This window comes from Varanus komodoensis, unplaced genomic scaffold (genome assembly GCF_004798865.1).
Source record: "Varanus komodoensis strain SLA01 unplaced genomic scaffold, ASM479886v1 scaffold5, whole genome shotgun sequence".
Lineage (NCBI taxonomy): Eukaryota > Metazoa > Chordata > Lepidosauria > Squamata > Varanidae > Varanus > Varanus komodoensis.
The window spans coordinates 37,383,860-37,406,027 of record NW_025336087.1 but is presented as its reverse complement, the minus strand read 5'-3'; the positions used below and the strand labels follow the sequence as shown (position 1 = coordinate 37,406,027).

Genomic DNA, 22,168 nt, shown 5'->3' with positions numbered 1-22,168 from the left:
AGTAAGACATTCCTTCAAACATTTCTTCAGGCAGAAACCACAGCTGCGTGCTGATTCAATAAAAACAAATAGTGCTTTATCATTAAGACCACAGATAAGCGCTGTGGTTGCAAATGTCCACAAAGCTATGCATGCATAATTCTCTGAAAAAGTGAATGGGATTCTTCTCTGTATAGCTAAGTACAGACTGTAGTTCTTAATGCTAGTTCCATTGAGTAATATGTACATGGATCTGATCAGCACGCTATTTCTGAAACTCAGGGGAGGGGAAGGACGTCACAAGCAATTTGGCTGAAACAGACAGAAATGTCTGAGTGTTCAAACACAATCCCTTTGTGTAATAATCTTGTTATATCATGGCTAATATGATTGAAGTCCACATTAGAAGGAGTCTCTGAAAAGGTTTACATTTCAGTTATTAAAACAGAAAAATATTTCCCAGTATAATTTTATGTAATTGACAAGCACTCAGCCACAGAGTAGTAATGATTTAAAAATGTTTGCTTATTGATATTTGTCAAAGTGTTTCACTGGCAGGTTTAAGCTTTGTTTACAATTTAAATATTCAATCTTTTCAACTTTCTGCCACTAAGAACTTCAGATTCATTTGTGGTTTTGCTTTCTTTATCCTAGTTTATCTCCATCCCAGGACACGGCCACATTCAAAGATTCAAAACCTGTCTTTAATTTTCTTTCTGAAGCACTGTTTGGTTTAGAGCAGATTGTGATGTTTATTGCTTTTTAAAATTCTCTGCTTCTAATTAAATTATTTGTACTAGATTACTTACTTTGAAGCCTGAAATTTAACAATTCTGAAGAAAGAAATTTAAATAACTCCACAAGTATTTTCTTTTCCTTCTTTCAGGAAGATATACCAAGGGTTGATGCTTGACTTGCTAAGATTTAGGAAATGCTTAAATCAATTAAATTTACATATCCCTTAGCATTTTATGCAAGAAAGAGTAAAAGCACTAAACTGGGGAGAGGGAATTTCCATGGAGGATGAATGGATTTCTTTTTCCCCTCCTGTGTTTCTTCCCGGACACACTGGTTTTTAAAAACACTTCCATCTGGTTGATACCAATGGAAAGAAAAGGCAGGGGTAGCTCTAGGTTAAAATACATGCGCATATCAGGCAACATGGGCACTTTTTGCTCCTGCAGATCCACCCAGCATAATGCCTATTCATAATGCCTGTTTTTGACTATCGTGCTGGCATTATTTCTGCGCCTTCATAGATTTCTACAGGAAACTGCAGAGGCCTCCAAAGTGAAAGGGCCCTCTAGCTAGCACTGTGTTACTTTTACTACATCCAACAACCCCTCAGCCTGTCTTTCCTGAGGCTTTGGATTATTCTGTAATTGTGTGAATTTTTATAATCAAATAACAGAAAATTGATAGAATATTTGACTGTAATATAGAAACCTTGCATATTGATTAGAGATTGTTTCGTGACTTTCTATTTAAACAGCTATTTCCCTTGCTAATTTCTTTTTAAATTTTCTCTTCTGCAAATTAACATATTTGCAGAATTTGCATATTAGAATTTGCATAACTGTCCAGCCTTTTAGCAATTTCATAAAAGTACTGAAATTTCTGCTAAAGATAAAATTTGAATCCACATAAATTTATTAAATTATCTTTGGATACTTAATAGTTTCTTTCCTTCCTTTGAAGCGTCTGTGTTGAGATATTAATCCAGGTAAATATTTATGCTGAGATACTGTAAATAAACATGGGGATTATGGATCCAAAAGAATGCAGCGAGAGTGGCTACTTGTTCTTATCCGTTCTTAGCCATTCTCATCACAGCAATAGGAAGTCTGAAACAGGGTAAAAGTACAAGGAAGGTACTTTTCTTCACAATCACCATTTGTCAGGTATGTTGTTCCATAATTTAATTAACATAAAATTAACAATTCTCATTGCAGAGTTCTCATAATATTTAGAAACTTGACAGAACAATTTGTTAAATTTAAAAGTGCTTTACCTGCTCCTCGAGTATGATTAAAATCTCCTTTAACAACTCGGCATGACTTTCCATCTCCATTGCAGACCCCACAGTGATCTTCCCACGCCAAAGATCCCAAAATGCCATCGCAGCCAAACTTCTGAGGTAAAAAGGAAGCATCATAACATTCTTATGAAAGGCTCTAGTCTGTCTAAATGTAGTTCGCAATGAAAAAAGAACTTACTATTACATTAATTGGATCCAGCTCAGAAAACCACTGTGTGACGGTGCCCCGTGGACATAGTTACCTAATCTTGTTTTGATAGTAACTCTGCTGATCTTAATGTAGAAACCTGGGGAGCCATTGCTATATATTCCTCATTTTATACCATTCTGTATATTCCTCATTTTATACTTTTGGGAACATGGCATCCAGCAACATAAATTGTATGGGCAAAGTCCAGCCTAAGCCTAGCTGCAGTAAAAATTCTAGCAACACACAAAGCTTAGTATATCATTTTCATCATTCATGACTAAAATTCAAAAGGGAGAGGAGGACTCTGTAAGCTGCCATGGCTTCCTTGAAAGTTGAAAAAAGGTAGGATATAAATGTAATTTAACGAAAACTATAATAAAAAAAACCCAAGGTAGTCATTTAAAAACTATTTTTGTATATCTGGGAAATAAATGGCATCATATTCATATATATATATATATATATATATATATATTCCATAGTAAAAATGTTATCAGCTTTTTTCCTGAGATAAGGTTCATCATATAGTTCTCCTACCCAACAAAAACATTACAATTAGACCCTTCTCCTGTGTTGTTCTAAACTGCAATGCCAGCAACTTAACACTCATCTTCAAGTAACCATGCTCACACTGGTAGTTTCCAAGAAACTATTTAGAACCCACAGTCATCACTATTTCTTCATGCAAGTTCAAGGAAGAAATGCGACTAAATGGAATGCTTTTAAGGGATTGTCTAGGCTAGCTGTTTTTAAAATAACATGTCACTTAAATATTAAAAACAGCTGCTGTGGCCTGTTCCTCATCCTTGTCCCTTTGGGAATCAAGTGATGTGCTGCTATTCATCATGTCAAATTACACAGGATGATATACGTAATATTCAGAGCCTCCATGTGGCATCTGCAAATTTATTATTGCCTTGTGTAAATTTATTCAAAAGGAAGAAAAACTACACATACAACAAACAAGCTCTGATGTAGCTCTATCCTGATCTTAACAAAAAGTAAAAATAAAAGGTGTGAATAATAAAGAACTGTAACAGAGGGATATTGATACCAACGTAACTACATTTTATATGTTGGTGCAGGTTATAATTGAGTCATTTCCACACTGTGAGGAAAGCAAAATAGCAAACTATGCATTTGTTCAAGTGTGAATTTTCTGATACTTGAAACCACAGTACAGAGGATTAGCAAAAAACCTTAACCTTGCAGCTGCTTCTTCCTCACATTATTTCCTCGTTGGTGAACCAGTAATTGAAATCAGCATATTACAGTTGCATTTGCCATCTTAAACAACTGAATCAAAATAGTTTCTCATCCTGGTTTAGAGAGCAAGAACAAATCATAGTATACCCATTTGGATATCATAGCAAATAATGGTTTGTTGCAAAGGTTAAAAAAGAAAGAAAGAAAAATGAATCCAATAGACAATAATCATGTGACTGACTCCTGTGTACCTAATTTTTCCCCTATTAAAGTGTAGCCTCCAGAGTGCAGAGACTGTACTAGTGAAGGGGATATGGAGCTTCAACACTTTGCTCCTACCATGGCCTCCAACTTCCACTGGTTTTCTTCCCAGAGCACACTGAAACTCTGGAGACTCCAGTCTTAAGTAGAATCATTGTAGGGATAAAGGCTTAACACCCCAGGCAAGAATTAATGACTGCTGTTCCATGTGGTGTGCCAAGTCACTGCCAAGTTTCACCAAAACCTTTGAGGAAAGCAATACTATGGCCCCAGGAGTGTGTTCCAAGGGACATAGAATTCTTTAGAATGCTCCTCTAAGACTGTAGACACTCAAGATTATAGTTTTAGAGCATCAGAAATGTGATGCTTGAAATGGATCCTGCATTGTGCAGAACAGTGGTAGTATATTTCCAGTCAGAAGCTCATGATTGCACTGTATGTCAAGGGACAACCTGTCTGGGAGTTTGTCTCAGATCCAAATGAAATATGTATGAATGGAATGGTAGTATTTTTATCCAGCACCCATACATTTCAATGGAATTTTCCTAGTCAATATCCTAGAAAATTTTCTGCTGAATTGTGTTCAAAGCTATGAAAAGCTTACTAGAAGTTGAACAATATTAAGTTTACTAGAAGCTGAGCAATATTAATTATGATAATGTTAAATGCACCTGTTGAGAAGCATGCATTTGCATTCAAGAATGATTCAGAAACCCTTATTTCCATACAATAAGGCTAGACTGCTGTAATGGCAGCTCTTCATTCCCCACCAGTGCTGGCGGAAGCCATAAGGTAAAAAGGCCTGCAAGTTTAATAGGAAAACCATCAAATTTTCACTTGGCATTGAGCCAAGTGATGGTTGGCTAAAGTTCAAAGGGGGGGGGGGGAATCAATAATCACATTGAAATTAATACTTTTTTGGAAATTTCTCTTCTTGATTTATCAGAACATATAGATCTGCAGTCAACTCTCTTGGTGTTTCACATCACCATAACATAAATACTATCAAGAAGACAGGTGTATATACAATTTTTAATCAGAGTCCACCCTAGCTCTACCTTGAAGCTCAAATTATACTCATATGCAGTGGCAGAGGGCTCACAGAAAGGATATAAAGGCCTTAGGCTAAATTAAGATGCATTCAGGGGGAAGCTTCCTAGACTTGATCAGACTACCACTGTACCACTGTACATCTCCTTTACTACTAAGACTTAGGAGCTCTTGTGAGGCAAGAGCTGTACCCTGGAGACTTTTGTTCAGCTCTCTCTGGAAATAAACCCTAAAAGATAGATTTAACCAAGAGCTAATGTGAAAATCACCAAAAAGTCAGTGATTTTCCTCAATGTAGGAGCACATTCCCTCCCCTTTTCTCCCTAAGCAGGGCACCATTTTTCAAAATTTGTAAATTCACTCTATGGGATGGTGGATGGCTTAACTTCAGCAGTGGAGATTGCAGCTCTTTTTGTAAGCCCTGACAACCGTTTCCCCTCCCCCAAGTGCCCCGGGCCCATATTTTTGCCCATACACTGAAAAAAATGGCAGCCAGACCACTAAAAAGTGAGCTTTGCTATTGCTAAAAGCAGAGAAATACATTCAATTTTTGTGCAATTTTCTTAGCTTATCAGTGAAAGGTTCTCTCTCACTGAATATGCCCAGATGCTGCCTTGTTGCTCTATGGGGAGGATTTCATTTTGCATTTTACATGAAATTCTGCCCATCTACCAACAAAACAGCACTGGTTTTGAAAGGTTGATTACCTGACATCTGCCATTTGCACATATATCCAGTTCCTGATGGCCACATGAAGTTCCATCCATCACTTTATCCGTTACTAGTACGGGCTGACCTTTTCCATTTGGAGAACAAAATAATGCACAAGGTTTTTCTATATGAGTAAGTGAAAAAACATGTCAGCTTGATAAAACTGTTTTCATAAAAGCAAAAGTCTCCCTGTTCTGGTTGAAACTTTAAGCTATGCTCTACTATGTTCCAGATTGTAATTATAGATATATTCCAAAGGGAATTTCACCTATATATGCCCTATTCAAATAAATGGGAGTACATAGGACTGCAAAGTCATTTTAATAGGTTGTGCACAAGGAAAGTTCCCCTTTCAGCCAAATCTTCTAATGAAGGACATATGTCAAAATCTTCTGTGTTCGCATGCTGAGAGATTGGATGGTTTGAGATATATATAAAAGTAGTGCTTTGCACAGTGAAAGAAGCTGATCTGCTCTTTCTAGTGAAAACAAATAACAGGTACATTCTAACAGAGACATGTAAATGGTTTGGCTGACTAGCCTAATATTGGTAGTCACACTGTCCCGCTAGATGTCTTTAGCAAGTGCAGTAAGGCTTGAGGAAAGGCAAGGTTTTCTCTCAATATGCTGCAGTTAGCAGAAGGTGAGAAACAAGGCATTTCCTCTGATTTGCTGTATCTTACCCTTCAGCAAACTTCCATTCAAAGGAGATAGCCTGTCTCTCTTTCAGCCCTATGGTGGATCTTCCTGCATTTACATTTTGCATTTTCCAGACATTAAAAAGCAGCACAAGTCCTTTCCGCTGTTCAGAAGAAACTCATAACATTTTGTTTCATCTTGTGCCCATCACACTACAAATAAGAGCTCTGGGGAAGTTCTTGTTCAGCTCACCAAGGGCAGGGACCTTGGAAGACACCTTTGAAACAGGTATTTTATGCTTAAACAATTTATATTAAAGAACAAAGTATAAAAAATTATTTTCTGACCTCAGTATTAAAACTGTGTTTCCTAACAGCTCTATTTAAATCATTTCCATAATATATATTATGTTCATTAAGTACATAAAATAAGAAGCAGGTTGCAGGTAGCTGGCATTCTTCCATTTACTACTTTTTGTGAACCTACCTGCCAATTTATAAGGGTAACAAAAGCATTTTGAATTTTACAACTATAAACATTAAAGGGAAAATACCAAAGCTATTTTGAGCAAAGTCAATAACCCACAAACAATAGATACATGCATTGCAATCCCTAGAATGTGACATGCTTAAGAACATATTTTTGTTCTTAGTATCGTGAACATCTGTATCTTATATTCAGGTTCACTGTAACAGGATAATTTTTGAAAATAGACCATGAAAAACTATTGAATGCCAATTTTTAATGAAACAAAGAGTCCTTGAGTTGTGGCCTGATGCATACAGTACTCATGTTCTTTCTTTTCTGTCAGCAGACAAACCAGATCCCTTGCACATCTCTTTGCTCCATGTTAAACTGATAAAAATCATATTCCATGATTAAAGTGATGAAAGATTCCCATAATCCAGGGAATCTTTCAAAGTTAACAACACTGCACAAATGGAACATTCATATAGAACTCCTATATGCAGAAGAAATTCCAGCAGGTTATATCAGGGGCAGGTGATGAGGAGCACGGCCACTCAACTGGTTCCATTGAAACATGCTTTATTTTTTATTTATTTATTTTTATTTATTAAAACATTTTTATGCCGCCCCATTCGCCGAAGCCTCGGGGCGGCTTACAACAATAAATAAAACCAATAAGTTAAAATATACATATAAAATAATCATAATAATTTAAAACACACAATATAAAATAAGTAAACAATTTACTTTTCCCCTTCCTCCCACCTGCTCCTCTGTGTGTGTGCGTGGGTGCATGCATGCATGCGCATGTCTTTTTAGACTCTAGGGCTATGGACAGGGATTTTTAAAATTTGCTTTTATGTAATCTGTTCCAGGATTCATTTTGGCTGAGGAGCAGGATAAAAGTATTGTAATTATGAATAATTAGTGGCAACAGCTCAAAATGCTATTTGCAAACCAGGGAACAGGGATGGGGGGATAGGTCAAATGCAGCAGACTTTTTCATAACAGAAATTTGATATTTATTTTCAGTGAACATCTCATTAAACTTCAAAGGTAAACTGTTTTTATCTTATAATTAATGGAATTTATGTGGCATATTTTGACACTGTGTGGAAGTAGCAAGTCAGTAGCAATATGGAAATCCTATCCTTTTAGTGAGCATTTGAGGCATGTGGAGTTTAAATCTTTCACTGTTTGAAGGAGATGCTTTTTGTTGGCATAGTGTGTCCCATGAATCATGTGAATTTCTGTTCCAAATGTGTCAGTGTCTTTATTATTTGTTTCAGGTTATTATACAAAACTAGTCTAAACGCTATACACTGAAGAAACTGGGAGAAAATCAAATAATCTCAGATTTGTGTTTAACATGAATCTTAAAAGCAGTTAAGTGAGATATAATTGTAGATGGTATCTACATTTCATTTAATGAATGCCTGGCTAACTTACAGCTCAGAGACAATCTATGTTGGAGCCTGTCTCGTTTATGAGACATCACTATGCTGGTATTTTTCCAAAAAAGTACCATATTTTTCGCTCTATAAGACGCACTTTTCCCCCCCTCAAAAGTAAGGGGAAATGTCTGTGTGTCTTATAGAGCGAATGTGTGTGTGCCCGACGCTGGGGAGGCTGCTAGCCCGCCTGCACCACGTGGCACCACCTGGCCGGCACGTGCTTGGCGTGCGCTGCTCCACCCCCTCCCCCCCAGCGCAGGTGAGAGCTGTACCTCTCAGGTGACAGCTTTAACCCGCTGGCCGCACGGAGAGACGGACTGCTCACCCCCACCACCCAGGAAGACCTGCCGCGGAGGAGGAGGAGCCGCGGGCTTTAACCCGCTGGCCGCACGGAGAGACGGACTGCTCACCCCCACCGCCCGGGAAGACCTGCCGCCACACCGCCTGGAAGACCACTGCCGGCACGCTGCTGGTCCAGCTGCACCACACCTGGCCAGCACACGCTCGGCGCGCCCTGCCCCACCCCCCTCCTCCGGCGCAGATGAGAGCTGTTAATCACAGGTTGGTGTGTGTTTTCAAATGGCAACCCGTCTTTTAATGAAGCCCATGGGGAAGTGATGGGGAATGTGCCTGTGATTATCAGGAAGCTTTCCATGGATCCCTCCTCTAAAAACTAGGTGCGTCTTATAGAGCGAAAAATACGGTAGCTGAATTTTCTGCGGCATATGGTAATAAATGCAGCACAATATTGACCATTTTTATAAAGTGTTGGAATGCCACATGCAAATGCATAGTGACTGTGAGAGCTACAGGAACAGTTTGAAAAGTCATGCGTGTTCTCATTTGTGTTTAAAGCATGTGCAAATGCCACAAGTGCTGCATTTGTGAGAGAAGTGGAGGGTATTCCACCATTTCATTTTGTTCTCTCTGTTTTGTTGAATCCAGTAACTGCATTCACACCTTCAGTTCCTTGGCGGAATGGATGTTTAAAAATGAAGTGTGGTTATTCACTGCTACATATTTATGTAGGCGTACAGTGGCAAATGGTCGCAAAAAGAAACAACTATATGCACACAACTATATGCTGCAGAGGAATGGAGGTTTCAAATAAAGTCTGTGGTTATTCACTACGGTGTGACACTACTTTCACACAGTGCACAAAGGCTGCGAAACAATCCGCACAGATGTTCTGCTTGCAAATCCCATGAAAATCAGTGTGATGAAAGATCAAGGAAAGAAAAGAGGAGGAGGATTAAAAAGTGTAGATTCTACTTTGGGGAGAAGGGGGGGGGTAAAGTTACAAAACAGGTTCTATAGTTTTACATTCTCTCAGAAAGATTTATAATACTACTAGATGGAAACACACAGCATGTCTTTGTACAGCATGGAAACCACAACCACTGAAAAAAAGCAAAGCAGTTTCAGAAAAATGGGATATTGAGGGAGAATAGTGATAGGACCACAGGTTGGGCTGTGTGATATACCCCACATATTAGTCAGATGTTATAATCTCAGGGGCTCCATGCTAGTATAGATTCGACATCATCAGACTTTAGCATAGCTTAATTATCACTAGTATCATTCATCTTCAACCAGTACACTAAACAAAGAAAGCTCTGTTTTTCTTTTAGGAAAAAGTAAATGACAATTTGAAGCAAATGTAATTGTAAAACAGCTAAGGTTCACATTCCTAGCAGGAAAGTAAAATATTTCTGTTTTCTATATTGTCAACAGTTGATCCTAACTTTAGCTTTAAGCATATTGTAAACACTTTATACCGCTGCTTAAATGTATTCTTAGCCTAGTGCGTTAAATATTGGCTTGCTGTCAGGCAGTATGTGCAATTACTACAAATCCCTCTTCCTTTCCCAGAGTCCTCTGGCACATGCAAAAGGATTGGGGAGAGGTATGGTTTTATCTCACTTGTGCCAGGGCATGAAAGGGGTTTTTTAAAAAGCAGGAAACTTGCCCCTTTTTTCAGAATAGACTCTTGCTGCATTTTAAAGCTTCTCCAAACTTTAATAAAAATGAGAGTTAGGGAGGAAAAAGGATCTGGGTACTACAGCATCCTGTTTGCCCGTGTCCTGGCAAGCTGATGGATGTCAGGTAGTGATTCATGCAACATACCAAGGCTTAGGCTTGGCAGTCTGTTGATATTGGATTTGAAAGAAAGTATTCCATGGTCTATATACATTAGACTTGGTTGTGCTGGGTATGTAAAATATTTAACTGCTAAAAGCCATGCTGCTTTCTCTTCTTTGAAAATAAAGGTCTGCACTCTTTCTTAAGCAATGCATTACAAGGTCAACAATAGTATTTCTTTCTTTTTGTTTCTCTAGCATACTGACACTGCCTGATGCAGAGCTGGACTACATGGTTAAGAGTTGAACTCTTTGGATTTAGGTAAATTAAAAAAGGTAAAGAGATGCAAACTTTTTTGTTTGTGGTGGTGGGGGGGGGTGGGGAGGGGGGGGGGGGGGGGGGGAGGGGCTAAGAACTGTTGATAATCAACAGTGGTAGAACATGCAAGCATCATACAAGTAGCCGAAAAGTGGGCTGTACTTACCTTCGTCTATAACAGCCTGCCACTGGTGAACATGTTTCTGATATGATGACCTGACACTGAAGACCTGGCATTGCCAGTCCCTGAATGGAGGGACTCCCGGAGGACACGAGGGATTCTCACATATTTTATACTGCACAATGGAACTATGGCATTCTCCCCCTTCATGAACTGGACTAGGGAATATAAAAACAAAAATAGTAAGTGACTTGCAAGGGACACTCTGCTGCATGCATATAGTTTGAATTATATGTATGTTTTACTTATGGATTGCTGTAGCCTGGGGTGACAGTGGCAATTACCTCTAGGCCAATGTTCTTCGCCACAAGGTCCACTGGCAGCCCCAAGCCTCCTCAAGTGTAACTCCCTGTCCTGTCTTTTTCTTATGCTCTCTTTTTGTAGGAGCTACTAACTTCCACAAAGCCCTCTTAGGCTTTGCCTTATTTGTCTGCTTTAGCAGTGGGCTGAATTGGTGTAATCTGGGCTACTGGGGGTGGCTTTGATTTGGGAGCTGGAATCATCAATTGTTCATCCAGATGTTCATCGATTGTAAGGTAACTACTGCTGGATACAGGGATATACAGAAAAAGAGAAAGCAGTAGCAGGCAGCCAATTAACTGAACCAAGGAAGAGGCCAAAGAAGCAAGGAGCAATATCACTGGCTGACTGCAGTGGTGCATTGCAGAGCTACTGGAGCCGAAGGTGAAATGAATGTGGAGGCAAGAAGAATGAATGATGTGGACATGCTTGGGTGGCAGAGGACACTGGCAGTGAGGAGAAAAAGAACCGAGTGACCCTGACTGCTTCTGCCTGACTAGTGACTTAGTGATTGATTGAGCCCCTGCTGGTTGAAACCTGAAAAGACTTTCAGCAATGTCTGGTGTAGTGCTGTTACTTGGGGAGGGTGGGGGAAGGAAAGTGGTCCCACTTGGCGCAGGAATGTCCCCCAAGGCACCTTGGAGTCAGAGTGGCTCCTGCTTGAAAAACAGAAAAGCAATGCTCTAGGCAGAATGCGACTCTGGAATGGCATAGCTAATGCAGTATGGGAACAAATGGCAACAGTTCCAAAGTACTCCTGCATGAACATTATTGCCCCTAACTAGAGTTGAGTGAAACCATTTGCAACCGTTGAATCTCCATTCCTCCAGCAGAGACTATGGTACAGACTTAGCAGTACCATTTCTTTGAAGATGTAGTCCTTCCCAGATTTCAAAACCTATTTATATATAAATAGGTGTATATATATATTAGGGGTTTTTATACTGGTGAACTTGCATTTGTAAAAATAACTTTCAGAATTAATTTAAAAAACACATAGTTTGGAATGTATGTGCTTGATCCCTAACATTCCACTGAAAGATCATGGATAAATGAACTAAAAGCAATTTTCAAATAAATAAATGTCTAGCATGGAGCCAGACTTCTCATTTATCTATGCACAATCCAGAATAAGAATGTATTTAAGTACATGTATAAGCTGCTTTATATTAAGAAAATCTAAATCAGGTTACAAAATAAAATTATACAAAAATTGACCACAATAAAAGAAGATTTAAAAGCCAAACAACTAGTAATAAACAAGCTATCCAATTTGGCAGTACTTGATACTGGCAGAATCAGTGGTGAAAAAAAGACAGTTGAAACAACTGTGCTTTCAGGATGTACCAAACTAATATCAGTCACATGTCTTACAATGGACGGAGAAGCTATTCTAGAAAGTGAGCATAAGAAAGTATAGTTTGTGTCAACCCCCCTCCCCCCTGACATATAGGATAGTGGCTCAGAGGCTGAACTTCAAATCTTGCTTCTTGCAGCCTCAGTGGCCCCACCTGCAATATGGTGGGAGAAAAAAAATACTGACATACTTGTACAGTAAAAATGGTGAAATCTTTTCACCCTGGGAGCTGAATTTCAGTTTGGGAAGAAGCTTAGGGGACACCCAGCAGTAGGTGGGGTTACAAACACAAAAGTACCCCATCTTTGTGAAGGGGGTATGTTCAAAGCAAAGTCAGAAGTGGAAAGGGTCAGCTCTAATTCATGCGAATTTGGACATTTCCCACCAAGTATACAAATCACAGACAATTCTATGCATGCCTATTCGGACTAAGCTCCAGTGCTGCAGCCTCTGGGCATACAAGCCAGTGGACTGCAAAGGTATTTAAACTTTAATTTTTCCACAGTGTATTTAAATGTGCCTATATCATGGTTATCTGAGTTGTCTTTCCCTACATTGTGCTAAACAGGCTATTTTTGGGTGGGAGGGGGACCAGCTCATATCAGACTAGTGATGGAAGTTAGCAACAGAAGAAAGATCACAGCTGAAGAAAGAAGGGGGGGGGGTCTGTGGATAAAACTTGTATAGGGTCAACAGGCAATTTCTGCAAACCTGCCATGGCTTGTGGGGCAGAGATTCTCTATTCCTGCCTTGTTCAAGTATTACAGCTACGTAATGCAAATGAAGCACTCTGAGCACTTCAAAGTGCTATACAAAGTGCTATACAGAGTTAGGATTTTGGTTGTCTCCACTCTATGGCTTGCTCAGTTGTAGCAAAAGTACAAAGAAGATAAGTGGTTGCTTCTTACCCAGAGCATCTGCGCTGTCGGCTGCTGATTCCAGTGCTGCAGGTTCTGCTACAAGGGCTCCATGCACTCCATTCTGCCTCCACGTGTCCAGTGAAAGATGTCTTACTGGTGCATTCTCCAGCCTTACACCACTATTGTAAAAGTCAGCTTTTAAGTTAAAATATATGAGATACATCCAAAACAGTTCCCTATTTTATTAGATTTATATCCTGCTTTCTCCTTTTTTACAAAGAACTCAAAGCAGCTTACATCGTGGAAATGATAAGGCTTACCTTATATATACAAACAGAGTGAACTTAATATGCATGCCCATCTTACTCCCCTCCTACTTCAAATGTACTAGTTGGGCACAGTGTGTCATACTTTATACAAATCTGCCTGTCCCTGAATTCTGGCTGACATGTATGCTATAGCAACAGTAATCGGAAATGAACAATAGTAACTTAGAAAGTACTCATTTATTCCCTGCCATTGCACCCAGGCTCTGCTTCCAGGGAGGCTTCCCCACTCTGCGAGGGCCAGACAAAGACATCACATCCGAGAGGCACCTTTCTGTTTGGCCACTGATGCTGTCGTAAGATTTCTCAGCAGTCGGGCCCCACCAACTTGGCTTACTACTTACACTTCTTACAGCAACCATCTGAAGTGTCTTCTGCAGAATTCTGGATTTTGGCAGCAATCATATTGCCCTTGTAACTTATGAAGTAGATCTACATTGTCTAAATAGTTTGGAGACTTAGCAATATCAGTTGCTCTAGTTCGGAAAGACACAAAGATAAAAAGATACCATCTTGCACTGTTTTCCATTTGGAGACAAGTGTCTCTCTTCCTTTGCTTCCATTGAAAATATATCTGGATTTTCCTCCAATAGCATATGGCTAATGCAAATAAAATTTCTATTCCATTCTATGTGAATTTGCTACACTGAATCTTCATCCTCACTATTTAAAGATTTCATGCACTTAAAAGATATGCATAGTTTGGGCAAACTCATGAACATTCCTCATTAAAAGGGTTATTTTATGCTACTGTTTTAATGTCAGTTTTAATAAACCAGGACAGTAATTCAGGATGAACAAGATGGTGTTTTGGTTATCCTTAATAGACACTTGAGAATCATTTGGTAACATAAGTTTTAAAACATCTTTGTATTAAAAGACATACAAGTGTAAAATCCATCAAACAGACACATTATAAGGATTTATAATATTCTGGTGAGGCTTTGGGGCTCAAAAGCAATGAACATATTATAATAATCCAGAAATAAGTTTTTCCCCTTGTCAGATGTATGAAACCAACAACAAAATTCCTATTGATTTTTATAGCTTTGGATTTCACACAAAGCTATTATTTCACTCCATTGCTTTTTTCTTCTGAAAATAAGGGTTTCAGTTTCCACTACTGGATGTGCTACATAAGTAAATGATAAAAGGAGGTGCCAGCTTCTATCCTGCAGCATTAGTGTAAATCAGTATTTTTATTCTATTATAAAATATAATTATATTAAATTGCCATGCATAATGCACATGCAGAAACACTTGAATTGGGGCCTAAGTAAAAAGAAAAAGAAAAAAGAATAAATTGTATGCACAGAAAGAGCGCAATCCATTATGGTAGCCTGAAGTTCTTCTCTTAGCCTTTTTCATCATAGGCACAAAGCGCTCTGATTAAGAAATAGCTCCTTTTAAAATGGTATACACAATTTGCTGAGAAAAGATACAGAACTTTAGTATATTCATGAGGGCTACAGAATCAATTAATCTGTGCATTATGTTTTAAACAAAACAAAACAAGGGAAAAAACCCAAGATGCATACTACAGGGCAGGATTAAGGTCACAACGAAACAGTTACTCAACTTCCACTTAAGTATAAGCGGTGTTAGTGTGTACCTTTCCAATGTCACAATCAGTTCCATCCATTGGTGGATCCAACTTAGTTTTGCATTCCTTCTCACCTTCCACTTTACACCATAACCCTGTGCAAATAACATGCTGGGGGGGAAATATATATATTTATATTTAACTGAACATGTAAAAGCTACTATATAAATGTCCCTCAATTTCACATGGAATTTTCTGGTTTTAAAATATGCTAAATATAATGTGAATAAATTCTGCCAAGTTGAAATATAAACAACATATATACTTTAGCTACAGAATGAACTGCTTTCAATGCCATCAGTATAATGAATAGATCAGGGTTCAAAAAAGAAAGGATTTCTCTGAGTACAATACTGACTACAATACGTGGAAAGTATACAGTGTTGCTTGTTGTAATGTGTGAACCCATTTATTAAACTTCTGTGATGGTTTCCACCAGGAACAGTTACTGTGTGCCTTTGGTACCACTCTGATTATTACAGATATAAGACCGTATAAGATTTTGCCTGTGCTGAAACCACACATTTGTAGAGAAGCCTTGTTTGGCCTCACAGCATTCTGATGCACACCTGTTCAGGCATGCAGTTCTGAGATATGGTCTACATCCACACACATGCAATGTATTTACCCACCTTTGATTTTTCTATATTTTGTGGAATTAGATTTAATTGGAATTTCCACTACTTGATGTACACAAGGTACACACCCTGATTAAGTATCTTTATTGTGGCCCAAAAGGAAACAAAAACAAACTGACAGTTGTTACTTGCATGATACTTGTTGGATAAATCTTTGCAAGCAAAGGCAGTTGTGAGTCTTGTATAAGTGCACCTGCATCCGGTTTTGCACATCTGCATCCTGCAATGTTTACCCATTTTGCCTGGCAAAACTGCCCCAGCTCTATCAGGTTGGGCAGGGACTGTCGGTGAACAACAACTTTCAAGTTTTGTCATCATTCTCAATTGGGTAGATCAAGCTCTGGGCTTTGACTAAGTCACTGTAAGATATTTCAGCTGTTCTCCTTCAGAGTTCCCACTGGCCCCTTGGTTGCTCCTCCAACTAATGCTTTCTTACCCAGCCATTAAGTTTTGTGGATAGCCATCTCCAGCCAGAGACACAATTGAGCCATTGTAGGGAAAGGACTCAGCTCTTGCACATCACAGTCTGCTTAGACAGATTAACCCCATTCTGAAGAGATAGGCAGAGCTGGGGAGATGGGTTTGCAGTCTCAAGGTTACAGCGGAAAGATACTCAGAGCGTGAGAACCAGCCCATTTTGGAAAAGGAAGGATACATTTCAGAACTGGTAGGGAGGAGATTAAGAGGGAGTTCCTTGACCCCATAAGGAGATAACAGGCAAAATGAATGGACCAATTAAGAAGGGTCTGATGTTCCCACTGTCTAGACTTCAAGCGGCAGGAGTCACTCTAAGAAAAGTGTCAGAATCTTCCTGAAAGAAGCGGAATGAGGGAGGGATATTTCAGTATTGATACAACTGCTCATGTGTGCAGATGCTTCTTCTAGTTCTCAAGGAGCTATTTTGATTTATACTGATCTGTAACCTATTATGCAATAAATAAAGCATGGTGCTTCTACAGTCTAACTGAAGCCTTCCTGAGAGGAAAAGATGGAGGGACAGACATGCTCACAAAAGCCATATACTCCCTGTTTTGTAAACATAGATGTCTTGGAACTTCCAGGGCATGTTCATAGTTTGGGATTTTTAAAAAATAACTGAACCCTGATTGTGCTTCTGCACAATTTTATCCTAGGGTTGTTTTGCTAGCTCCTTGGTCTTCATGAAACTGTCTGTTTAGATGTGCTCTGCAGCAAACTCTGGGGTCTTTCAGAAACAGGAATACTTAAACTCAGATCATGTTACGTTGCAACAGCACACAGATGGATTCCATTCAACTACTTCCAGCTCTCTGGATGGACAGCTTATTTAGGTATGTCACAGTAGATGGGATGAATACGTATAAACCACTAAGTGCTAGTTTGTTTTTATTTGTTATTATGTTGCATTTATACTCCCCCTTTTCCTCTTGTAAGGAACCCTGGTAGCTTGCATTGTTACATTTTATCCTCACAATAGCAACCCTATTAGAAAAATTAGGCCCTAAGTAAATGACAGGCCCAAAGTTCCCCAGTGAGTTTAGTGACTGAATGCAGACTAGAATCTGACTCTCCCAGGTCCCTAGCCCAGAACTCTAACAACCACACCATATGGGCTCTCTTTACTTAACTTATGTGCCACAGTAAAAATGTTTTGAACTTTCACAGTGCTGAGCATCTTGTGTATATCAAGCAGAAGCAACACCAATTAAAACCATTTCAGTTTTCTGGTTGTAGCACAACAAAATATGGGGAAAATCAAAAGGAATTAATGCAACTGCAAGGCACCTTGTGTGTGTGAGTGTGGAGGCAGGGCATAAAGGAAAATGAGAAAGTATGTGTGATGAACCTTAGTATCTGAATAACTAGACTACTAAAGAAGACCAGTTTAGTAAAAATGTTTGGAATTGGTTTCCTTTTCTTACATAAAGATTATAGCACAGCAACACATTCACTTTCTTCCTTGTTTCAGTTTGTAAGCTTGCAAGAGTACAGATAAAGAGTACAGTACAGATAAAATATTTATTGTTTTGGACTTCTCTGAAAAGTATTTCTACTTTCACCAGTTCATGTGTTCCCATTAGTTTTTCACATGTATTTGTTTTGTTGGGATATATTATTCTGCTGGTTTATTTTGCTTTACAGCTGTAGTTTATGCCCACAATGAGCCTTTAAGAACACAGAAAGGCACATGACTTTTAAAAACTGTAGAGAAAGAACCACCAAGAACTATGATAGTAGTCCTATTTCATTCCTAGTATATTTTTTAAAAAACAAATGCAGATTCCCTAAGGACAAAGCTAGGTTAATAACAAAACAATTGAACTAAAATATACAAATACTAAGAGCAGATAAGAATTTAGCCTAAGGGAGCAGTAATGCACTAGTTAATCTGAATTCAGTTTGTGTCATGCTATTATTCTAAAGATTTAGAACAGAGAGCACAATGGTAATCATTTTAAAATCAGTGAATTTTAAAGTAAGATGAATTATTGATACGTTGCTACTTAAGATCGGATATAGTGACTGAAAACAGATGTTAAGGTTTGTGGCTAGACATGTGCAAATTTCTTTAATTAAAACAAAGTGATTCAGAAGGGGTCTTATAGGCCATCTAGTCTGACTCCTGGCTCCAACCAGCTCTGCTCATGTAATCCCCAACACATGGGCGCCAATCTTTCTTTGAGCACTGTCACTGATGGGTCTCCCACCATTTACCTTGGAAACCCATTCCATATCCAAGGGGTCCTAAACGTCAGGAAGTGCTTCCTGACATCCAACCTGAAACCCAGTTCCTTGAGCTTTGCCCCACTGGAACACATCCTGCCCTCCACTTCAGGGAAAAACAGGTCATGGCCCTACATGACATCCCATCACTTACCTTGCATACCTGTAACTATCTAAAAGATCCCCTTGAAGTCTGCTCTTCTCCAGGCTGAAAAAAACTAGTTCCCTCCATCTCTCCTTATATGTCATCCCTCCCAACCCAGCTACCATTCTTGTGACCCTGTGCTCAACCAATTCAATCTAACATACAACATGGAGCCCAGAACTAGACTCAGTACTCTGGTTGTGGGTGCATCAGAGTCATGTACAATGGTATCAACACTTCCCTAGATCTGGAAGCCACGCTTCTGGCTATACGTTCAAGGGTGGCATTTGTCCTATCAACCCCCATGTCACACTGCCAGTTCATGTACTGCTGTCAACAAGTACCCCAAGATCTCTTTCACAAGGGCTGCTCTCCAGCCCCTTGTCACCCATCCTGAACCTGTGACACTTACTCCTTGTTCTACTTGCAAGACCTTGCACTTATCCACATGGAACACCATCCTGTTGTCCCCTGCCCACTTCTACAGCCTGGATCACCTGATCCTCAGTTGTGGTCACCCTCTCCACTTTGGTATTGTCTGTGAATTTAGTCAGCAGACTGGCTATCCCCTCTGCCAGGTAATTGATAAAAAGTCTGAACAGAATCTGTCCCAGAACTGAGCCCTGGGGGACTTTACTCATCACCAGCTGCCATCCTGAATATTCCCCACTGATAGTCACCCTCTGCTTTGATTTAATTGAAAATGAACTAGCAACTTCTTTCCAAAATGGCTCAGCTACTTTATTAACCTATATGAACTTGCCAATAGTTTTTCTGGATGTAGCCTTGCAAAGCATTCTCTGTGCAGGCTGAATAAGATAGCAGGAACCTGAAGCCTAAATATCTCAGACAAAGAAATCGTGCATATTTCATTAGTTTTCCCTTACCTCAATAGCTTACAAGTGAACACCCATTTTATTTCAAAATTTAAGCTGTAATTATACATGTACAGATGATACAATAATACATGTGCATTTTGAAAGACAACTACCAATCTATCTCCAAAGACCCCTTGTGCCAATGGTCTTCAAACTCTTGTTTGGCCCCAAGATGAATGCTGACTATTCTTGGGGGTAAGTATTAGTGAGCCCCACAGATGAACAGTTATTGTTAAATCCATTTTGTCTATTGTATGCTCATTGACTGATTCAAATTCCTACCACCTTGGAAAATTATGCTGAAAAATCTGCCACAATTTACACAATTTTCACTGGCAAAAAGCATTGTGCATATGAGCAGAGTTCACTGCTCCCATCAAAAAAGAAGTATCTTCCTACACAGAAGATACTGAAAATAAATTAGAAATGCATAAAATATAAACATGTGGGGAACATATTTTTGTATGATGAAATTGCGTACAATTTCAGAAAGAGAGGGAGGGAGGGAGAGAGAACAAATTGTCCCACTGTGGAATCTGTAGAGTGATTCTCAAAAATTCAGTCATTTGAATCCATTGTAGATTTTCCTGACATCTCTACTGACCCCTAACCTAGCTTTAGTCTTCAAGAATACCCACTTTGCCAGCATCTCTACCTGAAGTACAGACAAAAGGTTCTGTTTGCACATGCAAACACAGACAAAAGGTTCTGTTTGCATGTACAAATTAGCAGCAAATTTTGGGTATTCCATGATTTTCTACAGCACATGACGGGAACATTCCAGAGCCACCTTGCATATTCAGATTCCAAACTAACTGAAGATTGCTACATGTTGTCCAAATCTACCTGTGGGTTCTGTAACTTACCATTAAACTATAATGTTTGGATTTGTATATCACACAGCAATCTCTGATTTGCTCAAGCAGCCACTGAATATGCAAAATGGCTGCAGAACAGGCCTGACACAGGCCGTGGCTTATTTTGGGTTAATTAATTCAGCTTTCATGTCTTTATCTGCATAAATTTACATCTTGCAATATTAAAGTTTAATAAACTAACAAATAACAGCCCAGCCCAGTCAAAATACAAAGATAAATCTGTTATTTGGAAACACTGCGGGTCATGATTACTAGCAATTCTAGTCTTTTACTACAGCATTTTTTTTTCTAAAACAATAGCATCAGGAAAAATGTCAAATGAGAAATGTGTAACTTTTCTTTATAAATGTACATTAAATGAGCTATAAAGCCACTACATAGGTACAGAAATACATGAAGCTGTCTTATACTGAATAGATCATGTTTCCATCTAGTACATTCAACAACCCTGTTCTAGTAATAGTGACTAGTCGCAACTGTTTAGGCAGAAAGAGTCTTTCCCATCACCTATTCCTTGAGCCTTTTAAAGAGAAGTCAGCATTAAGCCTGGGGACTTCTGCAAACCAAAGCATAAACTCTTTGTTAAAGCATAAGCCTGCCCATGAGCATAATAGGTTACAACTTTTTCTCTCCCTGAACTGCCCATACTGTCTGGTCAGCCACAAATACTACTAGGTTTCTTTAACCTTCCATAACATATTCCAATTACTAAAAATCATTCAAAAGTGAGCCTGCTATGGAAAGAAAGGGAATATTTTATGTATTTCCTACATTTTCATGAGACTTCAGTTGAAAATTTAACTGTTGCCTTGTGGAACAGTAACAAATTATCCAGCCAGATATATATATCCACACATACTGCTTTCTTTTAGATAGCTAGATTTATATACAGAGGTACTAGAGATGCTCAGGTTACTAATAGTGTTAACTTCCATGAGTTTTGCTCCTAATCTTATTTTTCTGACTTGTAGTAAGGTCAGCTGTGATCTTAATATATTTTCTCACAATTTCCTCACCCTGGGGCTTACCCAAACAAGGATGACTATTTCCCCAGTGACAGAAATGCGAGTTCAAGTATAGCAGTCTTGATTTCTGAAAACAATGGAGTTTGGTGACAGGATAGAAGAAATGCAAAATCTAATCCAGTCTGGAAATATGAAATCTTCTTGCTATGAAACATCTGGTATTTCTGTAAAGAAAACTGAGCCAGGACGGAATACACTTGGTAAAGCTTTGGGCAACTAAGTGTGCAATCCCTATGTGTGTGTAGAAAAAAATCCTAGTATTACCCAGCGTTTTCTGCCTAAACACGTACAGGATTGTACTCTAATACACACCGCAGAACTATTCCACCCACCCTTAATTCTTTGATTGCTCATTCTTATTGTGCTGTCACAGAATGCAAAAAGACAAAACTTGGATTCGTTGTGGGATACCTTAAAATAGTTTATTATCTTACCTGCATTTCTTGGCAGAAAGAGGCAGTTGGACCAAAGAGAATCTGACACTGTTCATCTGCAGTGTATGTCATGCCTGGCAGTTTTGAAGGAATAATCACAGAATTGAGACTCTGGGGACTTGTCTGCAGTAAGCAGTTACTGGCCTTTGATCTAGCAACATACAGAAATTTAGAAGATGGTGAATTGAGATAGATGCTGGATATTGCACCGACACAAAATGTGCATCTACAACACAGATCTTAAGATAAATGTTCAAAATCACCACAATGTTAAATGGTTTGGATGTTGTTCTAAATTAAACATAGAGGGGCAGGTGGGCAGAAAAACTTGAGCAAACAAAATATAATGGAATATATTTGCTTTTAAATGATATATCACATTTATCCAGGTGTACATTTGCATTTAGTTCCTGTTTTACCACACAGTTCTTAATCAAATATAGAA

General features: G+C 38.9%; 1 protein-coding gene across 7 annotated transcripts in view; it reads right to left on the bottom strand.

The window, feature by feature from the left end:
* The window catches only part of ADAMTS19 (ADAM metallopeptidase with thrombospondin type 1 motif 19), a 106,457-nt gene that overhangs the window by 34,181 nt on the left and 50,108 nt on the right, over positions 1-22,168 (bottom strand). For all 7 annotated transcript variants that reach the window (XM_044446853.1, XM_044446855.1, XM_044446857.1 and 4 more), the window contains 6 exons: positions 21,724-21,874; positions 15,032-15,133; positions 13,142-13,272; positions 10,562-10,734; positions 5,432-5,559; positions 1,991-2,111 (listed from right to left, as the gene is read on the bottom strand). In XM_044446853.1, coding sequence (XP_044302788.1) covers positions 1,991-2,111; positions 5,432-5,559; positions 10,562-10,734; positions 13,142-13,272; positions 15,032-15,133; positions 21,724-21,874 — 806 coding nt within the window. The remainder of the gene's footprint in view (positions 1-1,990; positions 2,112-5,431; positions 5,560-10,561; positions 10,735-13,141; positions 13,273-15,031; positions 15,134-21,723; positions 21,875-22,168) is intronic.